This window comes from Eutrigla gurnardus (assembly GCF_963514095.1).
Source record: "Eutrigla gurnardus genome assembly, contig: SCAFFOLD_57, whole genome shotgun sequence".
NCBI lineage: Eukaryota > Metazoa > Chordata > Actinopteri > Perciformes > Triglidae > Eutrigla > Eutrigla gurnardus.
Genome location: NW_028155420.1, coordinates 160,754 through 180,826, shown reverse-complemented (window position 1 = coordinate 180,826; position 20,073 = coordinate 160,754). Strand labels below are relative to the sequence as shown.

Here is a 20,073-nt window from a genome sequence, read left to right as displayed (position 1 = left end):
CACTCTAATTGTTTCCTAAAAACGACCTGCCAAACACAATATACCTCAACATCAACTCATAAACCTACCTCACTACATTTACACTATTAGAACCATTGCAAAGTACTTTTGTCCACTGAATAGACAATACTCCACACAAAAACCCAGTCCAACCCAAAAGCAACCACATGGCCTTAAACAGCTTTTCAACAAAAGACAAGACACATCCTGCATCATCATTTCCATTTCCATCACTGGAAAGATCCCCTAAACCCTAAATCTAAAGAAGCCACCTACCAAACTTAATACATCTTCAACTGAACAACCATGACAACATTTAAATCACATCATTAAACTACTGATTATAAAAATATTAGTGATGTCCAAATGAAGCTTCGTGAAGCATTTTCTTTATTTTCTGAGCCCAATAGATGGCGCTCTCTGTTCAACAAAGGGTTGAAGGCCGATATATTTCCATTGCTTTCAACCCTTTGTTGAACAGAGAGCGCCATCTATTGGGCTCAGAAAATAAAGAAAATGCTTCACGAAGCTTCATTTGGACATCACTAAAAAATATACAATTCACATTCTACTCTAAAATGAACACACTACTCTATAATGCAGAGGAATAAACACGTTGTCATTGTTTTATGAACACAATAATAAACCATAACTTGTACACAGAAATGTAAAATACTAATCATGAGGAATATCACAACTACAAGCTCTATCATGGAGCAAACAGGAGGTCAGAGCATTAACATAAATACATGAGTAAATAACACGTCTATCTATCAACGGCGTCCGAGAAAGTCCACACAAGAGGTTTGCAGGCGCGCACACCCCGCACAGGCACGCGCAGACACAGAGAGCAGGAAGGGAGGGGCTGAAGACTGAAAGTGAAACAATTCACTAGTGCAGCAGAAACGGAGAGATTAGTGTGGCAGTTAAAACACAGGGAGACATCTGATCCTGCCCTCAACAGTTACCGTTTCTACGTCCGTCCTTCAAACCGGTAAGTTGTTTAATATTGTGTGATTACGTTACTTCCTATAACTTGTTTAATATTGTGTGATTACGTTACTTCCTATAACTTGTTTAATATTGTGTGATTACGTTACTTCCTATAACTTGTTTAATATTGTGTGATTATGTAACTTCTTATAACTTGTTTAATATTGTGTGATTAGTTACTTCCTATAACTTGTTTTAATATTGTGTGATTACGTTACTTCCTATAACTTGTTTAATATTGTGTGATTATGTAACTTCTTATAACTTGTTTAATATTGTGTGATTAGTTACTTCTTATAACTTGTTTTATATTGTGTGATTACGTAACTTCCTATAACTTGTTTTATATTGTGTGATTACGTTACTTCCTATAACTTGTGTAACCGAGAGTTCAGGGCGCCTATACTGGGTGAATAAGAAAATAAGAAAAGACACGAATGGCCGTCCTCAGCGGCAACAGTGCCGACTTTATTCGTCTTCACACATGTCACTTCCCGCTTGGCAACCACAACAACGTCCGGTGACCCCTTCACAATAAAACTACACATCCTGTTATGAATACCTGATAACACTACTGAGGGCTGCCACAACAAAAAGATAGGTTACACAGTTTTAAGGAAAGGCGAGAGGAGAACTCAAAAGGATTTAGGAAAAGTCAACCGCGGTGCTCAGAGAATCCAACCGGATTTTCACTAAGCTACGTCATTATAATGCTGCTGATGATTGACGTGCGTCTGCGCTGGATAAACTACAATAATGGACTACAAAAAGCGCGTCGTCCACTTCTCCACATGTTGTTGGTTTTTATAAACAGCTGGTTCACTGACCGGCTTCAGGTCCAGCAGCTCCTCCTTCCTGTTTGACCGTTTGCTGTGTTTACATTTCATTTGTGGTTTTAGTTTCGGTTTTGTCAAACATGAATTTAGTCACTGGCTGCAGTCGAACAGTCTTCCTCTTCAGAAGGTTCCTAACTGAAGAAGTGACCTGGAAGTAAATAAGTTGCCACCATGATAAGAGGTGTTCAAATTCTCTAAATGCAAAGAAAAGGAGCTCCAGTGCTTCCTTTCAGAGCTCCTTTAGGATACAACAGACCTTCCTTTACCAAAGGAGAGGAGATCAGGCCGACCCACAATTCTTTGCGAGAGCAACATTTAAAGTGAGGCACACCTTGGCAGTTCATTAAAACAAATGATATGCTTATTTGCATATTTAACAATGACTTTCATGCAGACATATAGGCTAGTAATTGGAATTGTGTTGATAAACATGTGTGGACAGTGATAATAATTGAATGGTATTTTTTATTTATTGCAATTATGTTACAAATTTGACAAAAACTAAACTAAAACCACAAATGAAATGTAAATGCGGTCGGATTCTCTGAGCACCGCAGTCGACTTTTCCTAAATCCTTTTGAATTCTCCTTCCAACCTTCCTTAACCCTGTGACGTTTTCTCCAAAGGTCAAGGAATAGGAGTTAGGAAAAGGAGTTAGGACCTAATTTTTTGACTATGCGACTGCAACCATCGCTGCACAGAGAACCCACACGGACATTCACAAAGCTACGTCATTAAAATGTGCCCGCTGATGATTGACAGCTGTTACGTAAGTCTGCGGTAACAACTACAATAATGGACTACACAAAGCTCCCCATGTCGTTAATTTTATAAACGGCTCTTTCGGAGACAAACTTCAGGTCCAGCAGCTCCTCCTTCCTGCTGCTTTGACAATCAACTCTGCTCTATCAACCAACAGACCAACACTGTGTGATAATGTGAATTTAACCATTTCGTTAAACTTAAATATGAACGTTCAAGTCAAAAAAATTATTTAACTTTCAATATTCAAACAGACTTTAATACAAAATAAACTTTAAATCGCAAGAATTTATATAAATTAAAACAAGTTACTCATTGTTTGAGCTATGAAAAAAAGATAAATATATTTCAAACCAATTTAACAAACCAATTTAACAATTATTCAATGTTTGACAATTTGCTAAATTTACAATACATTTCATTTATTGTTCCAAACTTTACACCAATTTAACAATGCAAAGGGCGTGGCCACGGCAACTTCATGAAACAACAATCGCTGATTGTGTACCTTTTTCTGAGTAATGCCTGATTATTTTTTGACTAATTCCTCTCATTTCAGCCTGCAGAGAGGACACAGGGGGAGGAGGAGGGGTCACACTAGGGGGAGGAGGAGAGATGTCAGGAAGGCATGGACATGTGTGGAGCTCTGTGACTGAGGACCCGTCCACACGTACCAAAACAATCTTTTTTTCTCTGTTTTTCCTTGGCGTTGTTTCAAGAAAATCTGCGTCCACACGAATCCGCTGAAAACGACTCAGCTTGCTGTAGTACATATCCCAGGCCCTTATGTGGTGCTTTTTCTGCTACAAAAATACACCAAAAACGGCACGTACACATACGCAGCGACCCCGGTTCGAATCCTGGCCGGAGGTCCTTTGCTGCATGTCACACCCCCCTCTCTCTCCTGACTTTCCTTTCTCTCCACTGCTAATAAAAAGGCGTCTATGCCTGAAAAAATCTTTAAAAAAAAAAACGGCTACTATCCACCCGACCACCCGATCAATAAACACCCATAAAACGACGATTCGGCCCGTATAAATAAAACAAACAATAACAGTCAACAGCCGTCACCCTAAGAACCTTAACGAGGCGTTGTCACACATTTGATGGATTAATTACAAGAATGCCTACATGCATGGGAAGTTAGCTAGCATAAATGTCGGTCAATTGTTAGCATCGTAAAATAGTAGCAAATCTGCAACACCCTGGGACCTGGGCCTGAAATGGAGTTTCACTTTGGATCACATCAGATCAACAGTCGTGAAACTTTCCACACCTGCTAACTTTATTCATTGACTTATCTGCTCCACACTTCGCATGCACCTCAGACATCAGTCAGGGAGATAGATGGCTTTGAATGTCAATCGCTCGTGTCTAAACTTGCGCCACGAGGAGGCGGCTGCAGCACAGGTAGGCGGCTGCAACACTGCCATGTAGGGATGTCCCGATCCGATATTTGGATCGGATCGGCCGCCGATATTAGCAAAAAATGCATATCGATATCGGATCGGCCTGCACGGGAAAATCCCGATCCGGACTCCCGATCCAGTTTTTTTTAAACTCCGGTCCTTGTTTTCCAGCGCACCGATGTAGTAATCCATTCCATTTTTTTCTGTTTTCCCCCAAAATCCGGTCCGCGTTTTCCAGCACACCTAGCGCACACCTCGCGACCTGTCCAGCATCCACTAAACAACAACAAGACGGACTTGTGTGCATGTCCCGTGTTTCCCCTACCATTGTACAGGCCATAAAATCAATATGCCAAAAATAAGCCACCTATCAATTCATTCATAAATCAATAAACATTTACATTAGGAGCGCCTCCACGCAGCACAGTGTAGACTTGCTCCGCAAGACGCGCAGCCACAACAATCCTCGCCGCGCGCTCCCGCTACGTTCTTCTTCGTACTTTACGCGCTTGTTCTGATGCCGTTCCGCCTCGTTAAACCACCACGATGTCGGTTTCTACTTTGAAACACGGAGTTGACACTGTATTTTGATAAGCTGTTGCACTCTTCAGACTCGTGGTGTGAGCGGGACCGGACCGGCACCGGACCGGCTTCCGCGCTGCCTGCTCGCACAGATCCGCTCGTGCGCACATGCGCTGATGCAGGTCGAGTGTTGTCGATAAATATATGCACTCCTTCAAAACAACATCAAGCCATATTGTGTGTGTAGTATTAGGACGTGATGACGTGTGTACGGGCTAAAGCCTGTTTGGGCTGGAGCAGTGTGAATGCAAAGCAAGGGACTCCCTGTGGGGGGAGGATTGTTTTTGATAAGCTGTGGAACTCGTGAGTTAACCTATTTCTACCTGAATTTCTATGAACTATTAGGCTGTTGAGTAAACCTATAACTTATATTTTACTTGATAAAATAAGACAATATATGCACTCATATGTCGTTATAGTGTTTTACAGTATCTGTAGATATTAATGTGATGCTCATCATTTTCCAGCCATATTTTTCCAGCCCCTAATTTTGGATAATTTCCATCAACCGGCATTTTTAATCTTTAATACATGCTTGGATCGGCCGGTATCGGTATCGGCCGATACTAAAAGCTACAATATCGGTATCGGATCGGAAGTGCAAAAAGCTGGATCGGGACATCCCTACTGCCATGTGACCGCAGGCACTCCACGGCTGCATATGAGCGAGGGCCCGTCACATCACCGCTTGCAGTTTTAATGTTGGTTATGTTGTCTAAACCTAACGTTGGTTTTGTTTTCTAAACCTAAAGTTGGTTTTGTTTTCTAAAGCTAACGTTGGTTTTGTCGTCTAAAGCTAACGTTGGTTTTGTTGTCTAAAGCTAACGTAGAGTAGAGTTTGTAGATTAATGCCGTCCTGTGTCCTGAAAGCCTTTGAGATTCTAGTCCTGTCGTCTGGATGCTGTACGACTCAAACGGGACTAAAACATGATTGGTCTCGCCGTTAACTACCGTTCATAGTTTTCACGAAATGAGGTCCCATTGGAGACACAGGAAGGGGCAGGACCTTGCCTCTCTGTTGTCAGTGTTGCCGTAGTGAAAGTGTGCGTCTCTGCCAGCAGGTGGAGACTCTGCTATGAATCAGTGTGAGGACCGAGAGGACGGAGTCCTTCCCTCTAAAACCACTCAGGATGGGGGACATGACAGCCAGACCAAAGCTCAGAGGTGAGACGAGGATCTCGAAGTGTCCAGGACTCAGATCACTCCACCATCATGATTCTCACTCAACAACATAAATATACATAATATTAACTAGAATCGCTTTATTGAGTCTAAAATTGAACCTTTTCATTATCTGACTGTCCTGAGGTGAAGAATCAGGTCTTGGTCCAGACCTTTGTAGTCCATGTAGGGGATGATCTGAATCTAGTGTCGACTCTCCTGTTGAATCCATTTGTTTTCACTTTGGTGAACAGTCACTGAGACCAGAAGCTTTAATTGCCTTCAATACTGTTAGCTAGGGATGTGACGCTCGAAGCTGATGTTTCGAAACAGTGTCGAGCTTCCGGAACGCAAGTGTTTCGGACAGTGTTTCGAAATGTGGTTCAAAACGCCCTTGTCACGTGACCACAGGCTTCGTAGTGTTTCATTCAGGTTTCAATCTGTTTTCCACAGGTGACGCTTGCCGCGCGAGGCAATTGCCTTATTAAACAGCTGTTTAATCTAAAACACAAAGCCCCAGAAAAAGCCTGGGCCATCAGCCTACATTTTAAAACAGAATCATGTAGGCTACTATGAACCTGAAATAACAAAACATCTGGCAAATTTCGATTTAAAAAAAATCTATTTAAAAACACCGTTGGTGGCACTTCTTGGGAATTGAACACCGGACTTTCGGGTGTAGGACGCGATTGTTCACCATTAGGCCACGTTACTTTTCGCGTTTGGGCAGACTACCTGACAGCTATTTATATTCTCTGTCTGAACCAGTTGAGTTTCACAGTCAAATTGTCATGTTAGCAAAACTGGCCACTAGATGTCACCATGGAGAACCAGGTTTCGGATTGTTTCGAAACCTCGACACAATTCCGGCGCAATTGCTTCGAACGCTTCGCTGTTTCACAAAGCCTCGTTCTGCCCATCCCTACTGTTAGCTGTCCGAGAAGAAGAAGCAGTAAAGTTTGATGAGTCAAATAAATATTCAGATTAAAGGGATAGTTCAGAATTTTGGACATAAGACCTATTTTCCAAGTGAGCCGGTGTGTTTGAGATGTCTGGAGACGTTTTCAAGAAATTTCATTCAGTTCTGTAATGTGTCAGGAAACACTGGACCCAAAACCACGAATTCAGAGATTTCCAAAAAAAAAGAAAAATTTTTTTTTTTTAAATAGCAGACAAAAGGTAAACAAGGCAGCAAACAAAGGAAGCAAAACTAAACTGAGGGATAGAGGCCAAAAAACCTCTAGCAGAAGTCTAGATTAAGTTGTAGGCAGAGCAAACACTGACTGGACGAGAGCAGGGCATGTGGCATGACGATCTGACAGAGGGTGAATGAGAATGGGTTGTAAATGAATGGGAGGCTGATGAGGATAATGAGGGCCAGGTGTGGAAGTGGGCGGGGAAGCACAGGCGAAGGGAATGAGGTGATTGCAGGGCAGACGAGGGTGGCAGGATCTGCAATGACAGGAGAGTTAATGATGGGCAAATGAACACTGGTAACAAAAAACAATCCCTAAGCAGGTGACCCCGTGACAAGTTCTTCTAGTTGCCGAGTTTGCTTATGCTATGGGTAGCGCAAGTCAATCGTTCTTAGCTAGACAGGCATTAAAAACAGTCTTGCCCACTCCACAGTGCACCCGAGGCAAATCCATTGTAACGAGACTATCGATGTATGTATGTGTTGATAGAATGTTTGAAATAAAACCAACCTTGCATTTTTAAGGATTTATGTCTCAGCAGCAGCAGCAGCGTGTCATACTTCCTAGTAGGCTATGGCAGCGGCGGAGTGATATCACCTAGCACTTATAAGTTACCGGTTCTATAATAGTTTGTTTACCTGCTGTCATTGCTACAGACGCAGAGTAGCCTGCAGTGCTAGTTTCTTCAATCTCACAGAAATGGACACTTTTGGAGAATATACTGAAACTTTTGAAGACTCTGATGAGGAGTTTTTTTCCACCCTGTTGAGTTATGGTATATTAACTGTTGCAGCTTAACGTTGCATTCGGATGAAAAGAGTCAGCAGGTTTTCTTCAGCCTTTCTTGGCATATTTATTTGGGTCATTCCGTGCCAACTCAGCCACCCATGTACATGACACCTCTCAGATTTTGCTGAAAAGCGGTGAAAATATGCCTTATGTTACCAAACGAGGGAATCTGAAGTTTCAGGTCAATATCTCAAACGGTTTGCCCGTGGCGTCCATTTGAATTTCAAGTGCCACACCCCTTTTTGACACATCGGAATTTCGCATTTCATTTGTTGGCATTTTTGGAGGTCCATAACTTCTGTTCTAATAGTGATAGAAGGCTGAAAACTGATCCGTTAGTTCAGTGTAATGTGTACTACACAATTCTTCAGGCAGAATCAACATTCCTTACTGTTTGGGTGAGAGGTGGGTCACCAAAGTCCAATCTTTTTTTGACGGCCAAAATCATTTTTCACTTTTTGGGTGCTCATAGCACCACGATGAATGATCATATTTATTCTAAACAGAATTATTTGTTATATTTGGGACCTTTGCTCTTGCCAAAATTAATTTGAAGGGTATGGTACCACTGGTGGGGGTTTAATGGGGGTCCAAAAACCCTCCCGGGCAGAGGTGACTCTTTTGGAACCCCATATTTGGACCCCCAAATGACCACGTGGGCACTTGATGATCCTAATGGGATTTATACCAGATAAAGATACATATTTGTTCTTTCTTTTAATGAAATAAAACTTTTGACTATGAAGCTCCTTGATATGAATTTTATTCGTCAAAATGCACCATTTTGGACTTTTTTCCCAGAAGTCTGGAATGTAGATCAGGGAGAATTTAGTGATCATAAAGCATGAGAGTAGGGGAAATAACTTAGTATTATGCTCAGTGATGGCAAACAATTAAATGTTTTGACTGCTGGCCATTCATTTCCTGAAAATCACGACCCCTTATCCCCGATGAAAGAGACCCGCCTGTGACAAGCGACTTACAGCACGAGCAAGTCTGCAGGCCACTGATGCAAACCATATTCTGACACCAATGGAGATGTTTCAATGGGCAAAAGAAAACATTAAGAACATTACATTCTTCTTTGTTAGTGCAGAAAATATTAAAAAACACGAGGAAACGTATGAATTGGAGAGCCGTTACGCCTCGGCCAAAACGATCAGTGGAACCCGATCGCTTCATTGCTTTATACCAATTTCCAAAGATAAGATACGAATGAAAAGAATATCACAGGATACAATATTCACAGATGTCGATGCAGGACAACAATCGGATTCAGAACACTTGGATACAGAACCCGGAGGGAGAACACTCGCAGTCAGATCAGCCAGGAAAATACATGTTCAGATGAACATGGTGACGTTTTTGTGAAATTCATCTATGGATTACTATTATCCAAGAACTTGTGGAAGCAGTAACATAATTTTGTCATGGTCCTTTTGGTCACGTTTGAATTGGCGAGCACTGCGTACATAGATGAATTTTACAAAAACATAACCATGTTTATCTGAGCCTTCAACAATGTTTCCAATGAACCAGTCATCATCATAGATACAGGCAATTCGTACACTTAGCTCTGGAGCATTTTCTGTACCCCTACTGACCCCTTGCGTGATCTCACTAGTCCTGGGTCTCACACTATCATCGCCATCGCTTAGATCTGGCTCACCTGTCTGTGTCTGTTTCTCCACAGCTGCCTTGCTCACAAACTTCACTAGCCTGTGTTTTTGTACTTTATTCGTATCTGGATGATACACCAAATACGCCGGGCTGTTCTTGTCGTAACCTACAAAATGCCCCTGATCACATCTGGAATCAACTTTTCCCTTGTCCTGTTTGTAGGTGTAGCATGCAGACCCAAACTTTTGCATTTTAGACACATTGGGCTTCTTGTTGGTCAGCAGCTCATAAGGAGTCTGCCCTGTACGCCTGTTATAACACCTGTTGCGTACCATTGCTGCAGTTTGAACTGCATATTGCCACAACTGCTTTGGCAGTGCACTTTCAACTATCATGCACCTACCCATCTCAAAAAGAGTACGCCAACCCCTCTCTGCAGTTCCGTTTTGGTGTGGGGAATACGGAGCTGACGTTTCATGTCTTACATTGTTTTTCCTGAGCAGTGCTTGGAAATCACCGCATGTGAACTCTGTTCCATTGTCGGATCTCATGCACCTCACTTTCCCGTAAGGGGATATATCTGCTAGGAACTTTTCCGTAGCCTGTACTGTGTCACTTTTCTTCTTCAGAAAATAAACAAACACTGCGCTTGAGTAATCGTCAGTAAATGACTGCACATATTTGTACCCATCTATCGACTCTGTGGCTACAGGACCTGCAAGGTCTGTGTGTACCATCTGTAAGGGAGCCTGTGCTCTGGTATCAGGGTACCTATTTTTGGTTTGGGCAAACTTCCTCTGAATACACACCTCACACTCTTGTTCAGGTCTACCCATTTTACCCTTGATCTGCATACCTTCAACAACATTTTGCAACTTAAGAACATCCTCATAGTTACAGTGGCCTAATATCTCATGCCATGCTTGTATGTCGTGACATGCATTACACTTATCATTAGGCTCAGCTTCAGTATGCAAATAATACATCCTGTCATAAACATGAATGTTAAATCTGGTACCGTCTCTGGTAATCAAGGCGTCTTTATCTTCTTTAAAGACAACCGTAGCCCCACTCGTAGTCGCCGCCTTCACCGAGAAGATGCTTTGGGGGTACGACGGTACGAGCAAAGCGTCTCTCAGCGTCGCCTTGCGTCGTTGTCCTCTGCTGTCGATGAGGGAAACCTCAGCGTTTCCCCTCCGCTGAGCGACCCCGCTGCACCGGGTCCCGTCTGCCAGCTCGACAGTGTGCGTTTCTGGCCTGAACGCACAGTCGAAACTCTTAAACATGGTGATGTCGGTGACGATATGAGAGGTAGCCCCCGTGTCCACCATCAGGCCCCTCTACTGAATGCTGCGTGCCGGCTGCCGCTGGGTCCCTCCGTCTGTCACCTTGAACATGTAGTCCTCCTCAGCATCTTCTGAGGCTTTACTCACACCATCCTTTTTGTCTTTACTGTCCTTGTCCTTACGCCTACACGTGGCGTCTTTGTGTGTGTCACTTCTGCAAAAACTACACCATGTCTTCTGACGACACGCTTTCGCTCTGTGGCCTTTGGTGCCACACTTGAAGCACACCATTTCTGTGTCGTCTTTGTTCCAGCCACGCGTGCTCGTCTTGGCGGGCCGCCATCCGGTTTTCCCTTGAGTTTTCATCACACTGTCGCTGGAGTCGGCTGCTTTTATCTTCTCTGTCTCTTCAAAACTACGTAGTTTAGTCTTGAATTTTGCAAACGTGATGTTATTGTTTGTATGTGCCACATGTATTGCGAATGGCTTAAAACTCTCAGGCAATCCTTTTAAGGCCATAGCCACTAGCAGGCCGTCTCCTAATGTTTCACCCGCGTTCTGCAGTGCTGTGATGACGGTTTCAGCTCTGATGATGTAGTCCATTACACTTTCCAAAGCTCATACTTAAGGCGGGTTCACACCGGACCGAAAATCGGCGTCTTTGAGAGAGTCGGCGTCCATGACATGAGTCTCCTTGGTGTGGTCGCTCGAATCGGCCCACGTCGGCGTTCATTTCAGCCGATTCAAATGTGTAATCCGCCATTCGAGTCGGTCATGCTTTTACCATTCTGATTGGTGCAGGCTAGCAGCTTGACTAGCGAATCAGTGAAGCCCGGAAGTGACGATGGTAAACATACCAGATAACCAGTGGAATCGAAGAAGGTGGTCTAGAGAGGACCGGCTACTTCCGGTTTTCGTGTTTTTTGGCCCACAATACAGATTAGCGCCGCCTGTTGTTTTGGAGACATTACATCTCGCGCAAGCGCGGAACGTATGGCGTCGGCTGTAATTCCGTAGGTGTGAACCGCCCATGTCGTTGTTCGAGTCGGCCATATTAAGTAGCCCGACTTCATTTACCGACGCGAGTCGGGCAGTCGGTCCGGTGTGGACCCGCCTTAAGACGCGCCGCACGAAATACTGCCTGTAAATAGGCAATCGAACCGGGACGAATTGTCGGGACTCATGCCCTCAGACCTGGGTGAAAAGTGCTTGGACCTCACGCAGGGCTTTTCACCCAGCTCTGAGGGCACGAGGCCCGAATATTCGGCGGTGTTCATGTGTCTATTTACCGGAGGGAATCCCCGTAACGCGTCCGAGGGTTTACGGTTCTCCGGACGGAGCAGTGGTCCGGGTTCGCGGTGGGTAATTGTAGCTTCGCGTGGCCATGGGCTGCCCGGTGTTTGAGTGAGCTCCGAGGGCTTTTCAGACAGCCTTGGGGGTATAAGTGCCGACAGTTTGGCCCGGTTCGATTGCCTATTTACGGGCAGTATTTCGGGCGCCGCGTCTTAGAGTTTTGAGTCCGACGGAGCAAAGTAAAGTTCCGCTGCTGCTGAGAAACAAGTTCCTCAAAAAATGGATGATTCATGCGATGCAAGGTTAGTTTTGTTTCAAATATTATTCTATCAACACAGATATGTACATCGACAGTCTAGTGTTTTAATGGATTTGCCTCGGGTGCACTGTGGAGTGGGCAAGACTGTTTTTAATGCCCGTCTAGCTAAGAACCATTGACTTGCGCTAGCCATAGCATAAGCGAACTCGGCAACTAGAAGAAGTGAATGAAATATCTTGAAAACGTCTTCAGACGTCTCGAACACACCAGCTCACTTGGAAAATAGGTCTTATGTCCAAAAATTCCGAACTATCCCTTTAAATATTAACCTGACACACACCTGGCCCTGACGCTGTAACCTGCTGACACTTCAGCTGATCAGCTTCAAATATTGAATGAAAGGAATGAAAGTTTAAATGGGAAATCCAGATTCTCTGTTGGTCTGTTGAACCACAAAAACACAGCGTCCATCAACATTAATTCAAGTCTGCTGAATGAATAATGTGATGGTCTGAACTGCCAAACACCTCCCACAATGCAACTTTCACCTCGCATTACTTAGTTTTACAGCAGGATCATTTCTGTTTATTTGCATCACTCGTGACATTGCAGATAGAAGGGGGGGTGACATATGTATCACGAGAATATAGTATTATGATAATTTCGTGTTCTGGCTTATATTGTGATGTATGAAGCTTAACTAGTGAAAATCTTGGAAAGAGAATTTCCTTAAATTGTATTTATTGTATCAGGATGAAGCAGCACTCATCAGACCAACTCGGACCTAGACCTGGACCCAGCTGTGTATCCATAAAGAGTGACCAGTCTATGGGTCGCCCTATTCGTTTTAAAGCTGAACAAGCTGCTGATGGAAGGTAAGATGATTTGGCCCGTATAAATAAAACCAACAATAACCATCAACAGCCGTCACCCTAAGGACCTTAACGAGGCGTTGTCACACGTTTGATGGATTAATTACAAGAATAAATGCCTACATGCATGGGAAGTTTCAGTTTTGGTAAAAGCAAAGCATGTCCTAGATCATAAATCACTCTATATTCTGTACAATTCACTGATTCTTCCATATTTAGAGTACTGTACAGAGACATGGGGAAACACATACAAAACTGCACTTCAGCCACTTTTCATACTGCAAAAAAAGAGCAATGAGAATTATTCACAGGGTTGACTATGGGGGACACACCAATGACTTATTTTGGAAATCTAAAACTCTAAAATTGTTTGATTTGGTGGAGCATAAAACAGCCCAAGTATTATATAAAGCAAGGAACTATCTGCTACCAAGGAATATTCAGAGAATGTTTCATGAAAGAGAGCAAGGTTATGATTTAAGAGAGAAATCAAATCTAAAGGTTGGCAGAGCTCGCACAACAAAGAAAAGTTTCTGTATCACCATTTGTGGAGTAAAACTGTGGAATAATATGAGTACTGAAATCAAAAACATTTCGAGTGTAATCATGTTTAAAAAGAGACATAAAGAAATGATTCTCCAGAGGTACATTGAATAATTCACACAAGGTGTTTGCTTACTTACTATTTGGATTAAAATGTGGCAGGAAATGGTGTAATGGAGGAATGAAATAATAAATGTATGTCTTTGTGCTATGATTTTAATTAGAATATATAGTTAAAATTATAGGGGTAGGATTAGATAAGTTTATACTTCTTCCTACTCCTTTTCGCTCATGTAAACTGCGTTGCTTATGAGATGTTACTTTTTTGTGTAAACATTTTTGCTGTTCACTTATTTCCTTATTATATTATTATTTTATCTTATTTATTTTATCTTTTTACATTGTCGTTTACGTGATCGAAATAAAGATATCAATCAATAAAGATATCAATCAAGTTAGCTAGCATAAATGTCAGTCATTTGTTAGCATCGTAAAATAGTAGCAAATCTGCAACACCCTGGGACCTGGGCCTGAAACCGCCAAACACCTCCCACAATGCAACTTTCACCTCACATTACTTAGTTTTACAGCAGGATCATTTCTGTTTATTTGCATCACTCGTGACATTGCAGATAGAAGGGGGGGGTGACATATGTATCACGAGAATATAGTATTGTGATAATTTCGTGTTCTGGCTTATATTGTGATGTATGAAGCTTAACTAGTGAAAATATTGGAAAAAGTATTTCCTTAAATTGTATTTATTGTATCAGGATGCAGCAGCACTCATCAGACCAACTCGGACCTGGACCTGGACCCAGCTGTGTATCCATAAAGAGTGACCAGTCTATGGGTCGCCCTATTCGTTTTAAAGCTGAACAGGCTGCTGATGGAAGGTAAGAAATGAAACTGAACTCTCCTTACAGGATGAATCAGGTCTAGACTAGCCCCTTAAACAATAACTCCAAGTCCACCAGCCCTGAATCCTGCAAACTGTTAGGTCTTCTGAGCCACGATGATATGAGAGAGAGACAGTGTCGTTTTCAGGTCTTGGCCCAGACCTCCGTAGTCCATGTAGGGGATGATCTGAATCTATGTCAACTCTCCTGTTGAATCCATTTGTTTTCACTTTGGTGAACAATCACTGAAACCAGAAGCTTTAATTGACCTCTGTACTTTTAGTTGTCTGAGAAGAAGAAGCAGTGAAGTTTGATGATAAGTATTAATCCCCGGTTCTTTTGTTGGAAGCCAAGGATAAACCGGAGAACTCTTCAGTTCACAGATATAGTATTTATTCAGGTCACAGATAAAGTATGGCAGCGCTGGGCTCGGAATGGCAGAGCTCCCGCAGGATCTCAGTCAAAGCGAGCACGATTTCCTGGTTCTGGTCACATTTTATTAGTGATGTCCAAATGAAGCTTTGTGAAGCATTTTCTTTATTTTCTGAGCCCAATAGATGGCGCTCTCTGTTCAACAAAGGGTTGAAGGCCGATATATTTCCATTGCTTTCAATCCTTTGTTGAACAGAGAGCGCCATCTATTGGGCTCAGAAAATAAAGAAAATGCTTCAAGAAGCTTAATTTGGACATCACTACATTTTATCTTCTTGGGCTGAGACTGCCCCGTACAGAGGTTGGACTTTTACACAACAGAGTCTTACTGGTCAGTTATCTCTGACGTGAACTTACAGAAATGTAATATGAAACATGTACAGGGTGTTTTTTTTAAAGCTGAACAAGCTGCTGATGGAAGGTAAGAAATGAAGCTGAACTCTCCTTACAGGATGAATCAGGTCTAGACTAGCCCCTTAAACAATAATTCCAAGTTCACCAGCACTAAATCCTGCAAACTGTTAACCCTTTGGCCCAGCTACGAACCACAAACCCAACAATATGCTAGCAACACTCTGAGTGCAGCACTAAGACGAGTGTTCACATGTCCACAACATGGTCTCATGTGACCCAGATCCATTTATAGTATTGATCCTGACACTAGCATAAACACTCATCAGTGTAATGATAAACAGAGCAAACACATTCAGTCAGAATACTCACGTTTGAATGTTTATTGTAGCAACGGAACATAGTTAGTTAGTTTGGCGTCTAGGCTCCGGCCTCATCACTCCCAACATGTGATTACATAGAGATGATGGGAAGTGATGAGTAAATATCTTAACCCCCCAAAACAGTACAAGATCGGAGACAAACGTTGCTCATTTTAAATCTTCTGTGTGGACCTTGGCACCAGCCGCCGTGTGACCATTCAACATGAGCTCCTTGGCTCGTAGGAGAATACACTACCTAGAGTTCTCCTATGCTAAGACAGATGAAAGTTCTCAACCCAGCAAACCACCTGATATGCAGCAACAGTATTGGCAGCATCAAGGGGTGCAAGTACTCATGAGTTTTTGAGTGGCTAATATTTCTTTCTTATAGAGTTTGACATAGCAATAGAAAGCAGATGATGATTGGCAGCCCAGGGATTTAAGATTAGGTTGGCATTTATTTTATTTATTTATTATTTCAGGACAATGCACATTAATGAACATATACAAAAGTACACGTAAATGTGCCAGATTATAGCCCAGGGGCTAATTTCCATCTGTTGTCCAAATTAGGCAGGTTGATGTTGATGTACAGAGAAAACAGAAGATATACATAGTAAAACTAGCTATACAAAACAGCAAGAAACGGAAAAAAAGAAAAAACAGGACAATTCATTAGTATGTTTAGAGGTGGTTACATGCCTTGGCGTGGCTCTTGAAAGTGGCCAGAGTGGGACATTCCCTTATAGTTGGTGGTATTGTATTCCATAATGCACTACCTTTAATAGATTATCATTATGGCTGAATGAGGTTTTCCTAAAAGGAACCTCAACATCCGTGTTAACTATTGCTCTGGTAAGCCGAGACTGTCGATATTCAATAAACTCTTGCAAAGGAGGTGGTGCCAGGCCATGTAGTACTTTATAAAACAAGCAGATAGAGGAGAATTTACAGAAATGATCAAACCTCAATAGATTATATTTCTCTAATATGTTGCAATGATGGTACGAGAGAGTTTTAAGTGCCTTTTTATACAAAAGCTCTACTGGTTTAAGGATGGTAGAGCTCAACATAGACCAGCTGGTGATGCAATAGCTAAGATGCGAAAATATAATTGCATGCAAAAACATTAGGGCAGCTGCATCTCACAAAGATCCTCTAATTTGCTTAAAATTATGAAGATTGAATTAAATTTTTTTGGATATCATTTTTATATGTTTTTAAAAGAGAGACTGGAGTCTAAAATCACACCTAAGTATTTAAAATCCTTAACAACTTCCAACTCTTCTGTGCCCAAGAACACCCCAGATTTAGAAAGCAAAGAAGAAGAAGGTTGCTTAGACAAGTATAGACAGACAGTTTTTTTGCATTTAATGCAAGACATGATTTGTTGAGCCATGTTTGAATGTGTGTGAGAGCTGTTGAGAGCACACGTGCTGCCTCCTCAGGGTTTTTTGCTTCAGTAAAAATGACAGTGTCGTCCGCATAGAGCTGGACTTCGACATGTAAACATTGTTCAGGTAGATCATTAACATATAATGAGAATAAAATGGGCCCCAGTATGGACCCCTGAGGGAGTCCTACTGGGCAATCCGTATAAGCAGAACTGGCCCCATCCACCACAGTGCATTTTTCTCTATGTGCTAGGTATGATTGAAACCAGCCTATAGTTTGATCAGAAAAATTGAAACGAGATAATTTAGTTAGCAGCACCTTGCGATTGACGGTGTCAAAAGCTCTTTTTAAGTCCAGGTATACGGCACCAACACATCTGTTTTTATCTAGCTGGCATTTTATTTTTTCCATGAACATGGCCAATGCAGTCTCAGTAGAGTGGTGTGGCCGAAAACTGCATGGGATGTAAAGGTGTTTGGCTATTGCCGAGGAATTCAATGATTTGTGTAGAGATCCATTTTTCAATTATTTTAGAAGTGATGGGTAAAATACTGATTGGTCTGTAGTTATTCATGTCAAATTTGTCCCCAGCTTTAAATACAGGAGTGATGGTGGCCAATTTCCACTCCTTGGGGACAATGGAGTTTTTTATAGATAAATTAACCAAGTGCATGAGTGGGGGCGCTAGAACCTCCTTATGTGATTTTAAAAATCTAGCGTGAAGCCCAAAAATATCTTTGGCCTTGGAGTTGTTCAAGGCAGTTATGATCTCAATAACTTCTGGTTCTGTGATTTCTTGAATATGGAATTTGGGATGAGCATTGTCAGTTTGAGTACACTCTTAGAAATAAGGGTTCCAATAGGGTTCTTCTACAAGGGCTGAGGTTCTACCTGGAACCATTTGCTTCTGAAAAACCCTTTCCCGAAGAAAGGGTTTTTCAAGGGTTCTTGGTAACACTAATGGTTCCAGTAAGAACTATTTTGATCGAGAGAACCCTTTAAAACCCCTTTCCTGAATATAGGGTTTTAAAAGGGTTCTTGGTAACGCTAAGGGCTCCAGTAAGAACTATTTTGATCCAGAGAACTGTTTTTGGAAGAAAGAGTTCTTCAGGGATAGTTGAAAGCATGGATACTCTGTCACCAGGGACATACTTCCTGATAACACTTACCAATAATGGTGCAAAATACAATTCCTTGTGACTACTGATACAAATACTTTTCATATCCATTTTTTTGTTTATTTGTTTTTTTCTTCTTCTCCAGATCCTGTTGATCAAACTGCAACATAATTGCCCATCTTAGGATTTGAACACCTGCCACCCAGTCTAAAGTCACTGGCAGTAGTGACTGAGCTAACCAGCTAGCTGCATTGAGTCATCAGGTCCACCATACTAGACTATTACCTTACACATTGTGATCAGACATACAAATAATGAAACTGAAATGTTCTGTTACAAATTTATTTTCACAACCATTAATTATAAGAAAGCAAGACTTTCATCAGCAAACTTGTTGATCCAGGCAAAGATTAGCTGTGACCGGGATTTTAAACCCCACCCTCCAAATCTAAAGTCTGTACCATTACCCACTGAGCTATCCAGCAGAATGTGTGGATCAGGGACTCCTCTGACTCGCCACACTCACTCACACAGCCAGGTTGTCCTTCATGTCAGTGGTCAGACAGAGGGAGCTGATCATGTGTCTGTTTAGCTCTGTCTGTACAATGTGTGACTTCTGCTTTTAGGTCACATGTTCAATAATCCGATACTTAGATCAGTTGGCTAGGAGCTGGTTCTTGGTGCCAGACGATGTGGGTTCAAGCCCCAGAAAGGGTGATAATGGTAATACATAAAAATTCCTTGTAGTCTTTGTGAAACAAGTGTACAAAATTTTAGATTCATGGTAGATGATGTTTGACAAAAACATATCAGAATTTTACCTCAAACACTGATTTTTGACTGTGAATGGCTTAGTCAATTTGTGAAGCCACAGTTGAGTTGCCACTTGCCAATTAGCTCAGTGCGATAGACAATGGTCTTGGTTCCAGAAATTGTGGATTTCAGCCTCAACTGGTGCAAACAGCTATAATTGTGTTTATTTTTTAAAAGTTTATTTACACTACTCCCTTCTTCAGGAGCAAATGACACACAGCAAAGAAGTAGCTGGGGGAATTGAACCCTGTGTCCCTACAGCAAGGATATAGCCCCTCTTTCTGGGGCATCTAAGTGAGCTATAGGACTCACTGGACAAAGGCTTTTGAAAGTTTGTTACAAGTCAGGTGATCTAGAGATACAGTTTGAAGTTGTGAGTTCAAGGCCTGGTTGATGCAGAGTGACCATGTTAATGCCTACTGAGGTGATGTGTGGATTAGTGACAGACAATTTGAAAAATATTAAACACTTATTTTACAGACAATTTTACTCATGTATTTGTCTCCTCCTCATACTCTTCCATGATCGGCTTCATCTCATGGCTGCTGTACCCTGCTGACTGGCTTAGTCAAGTTGTGAAGCTGCAGATAAGTTCAGTGATAAAGGAAGGTCTTTGATGTCAGAGGCCAAGCCTTAACTGATGGAAAAAATCATATTGTAACACTGACTTTGGAGCTACTGCACCAGGGTTTGTTGATGCCAGGAATTGAACCTTGATCTCCCAGGGGAAAGGGAGAGGTTTGGTGTGTTGGGCCTGGGAGCTGGCCCCATGGTGGCTGTCATGTGTGAGTTAAGAGCTGGTTGCCCCATGGATTGCACCATATAGTCTGGTCTTCACCCTCTACAAACCAGGTGTGACATACCAATAGTGATTACTGTGAACAGAACAAAGAAGATAAGAAGAGAGAGAGAACAGAAGAAACTTCAGAGAATCAAGGTGAGCTAAATATAATATCTTATTGCAGCATGCTCGACCCTCGCTGAGGACTTTTATGGTGAAAGGTGGACTAAGCATTTGTTTCTTGTTATGTTTTGTTCATTTGCTTGTTTGTTTGTTTTCTTGTAGAAATGACTTACACAGCTTGGACGAAAGCCGAAGTGT

The 20,073-nt window shown here is 42.1% G+C and overlaps 1 protein-coding gene across 3 annotated transcripts in view; it reads left to right on the top strand.

Annotated features, from left to right (window-relative positions):
- The first annotated feature begins 881 nt into the window (after nt 1–881).
- The window catches only part of LOC311010291 (protein NLRC3-like), a 170,408-nt gene continuing 151,216 nt past the window's right edge, over nt 882–20,073 (top strand). For 2 of the 3 annotated variants that reach the window (XM_084040832.1, XM_084040831.1), the window contains exons 1-5: nt 883–994; nt 3,151–3,261; nt 5,644–5,746; nt 12,939–13,061; nt 14,375–14,497. In XM_084040832.1, the coding sequence (XP_083896958.1) occupies nt 3,207–3,261; nt 5,644–5,746; nt 12,939–13,061; nt 14,375–14,497 (404 nt within the window). In that variant the 5' untranslated portion in view covers nt 883–994; nt 3,151–3,206. Of the gene's footprint in view, nt 995–3,150; nt 3,262–5,643; nt 5,747–12,938; nt 13,062–14,374; nt 14,498–20,073 lie in introns of all 3 variants that reach the window. The other variant, XM_084040830.1, reaches the window with a different exon arrangement.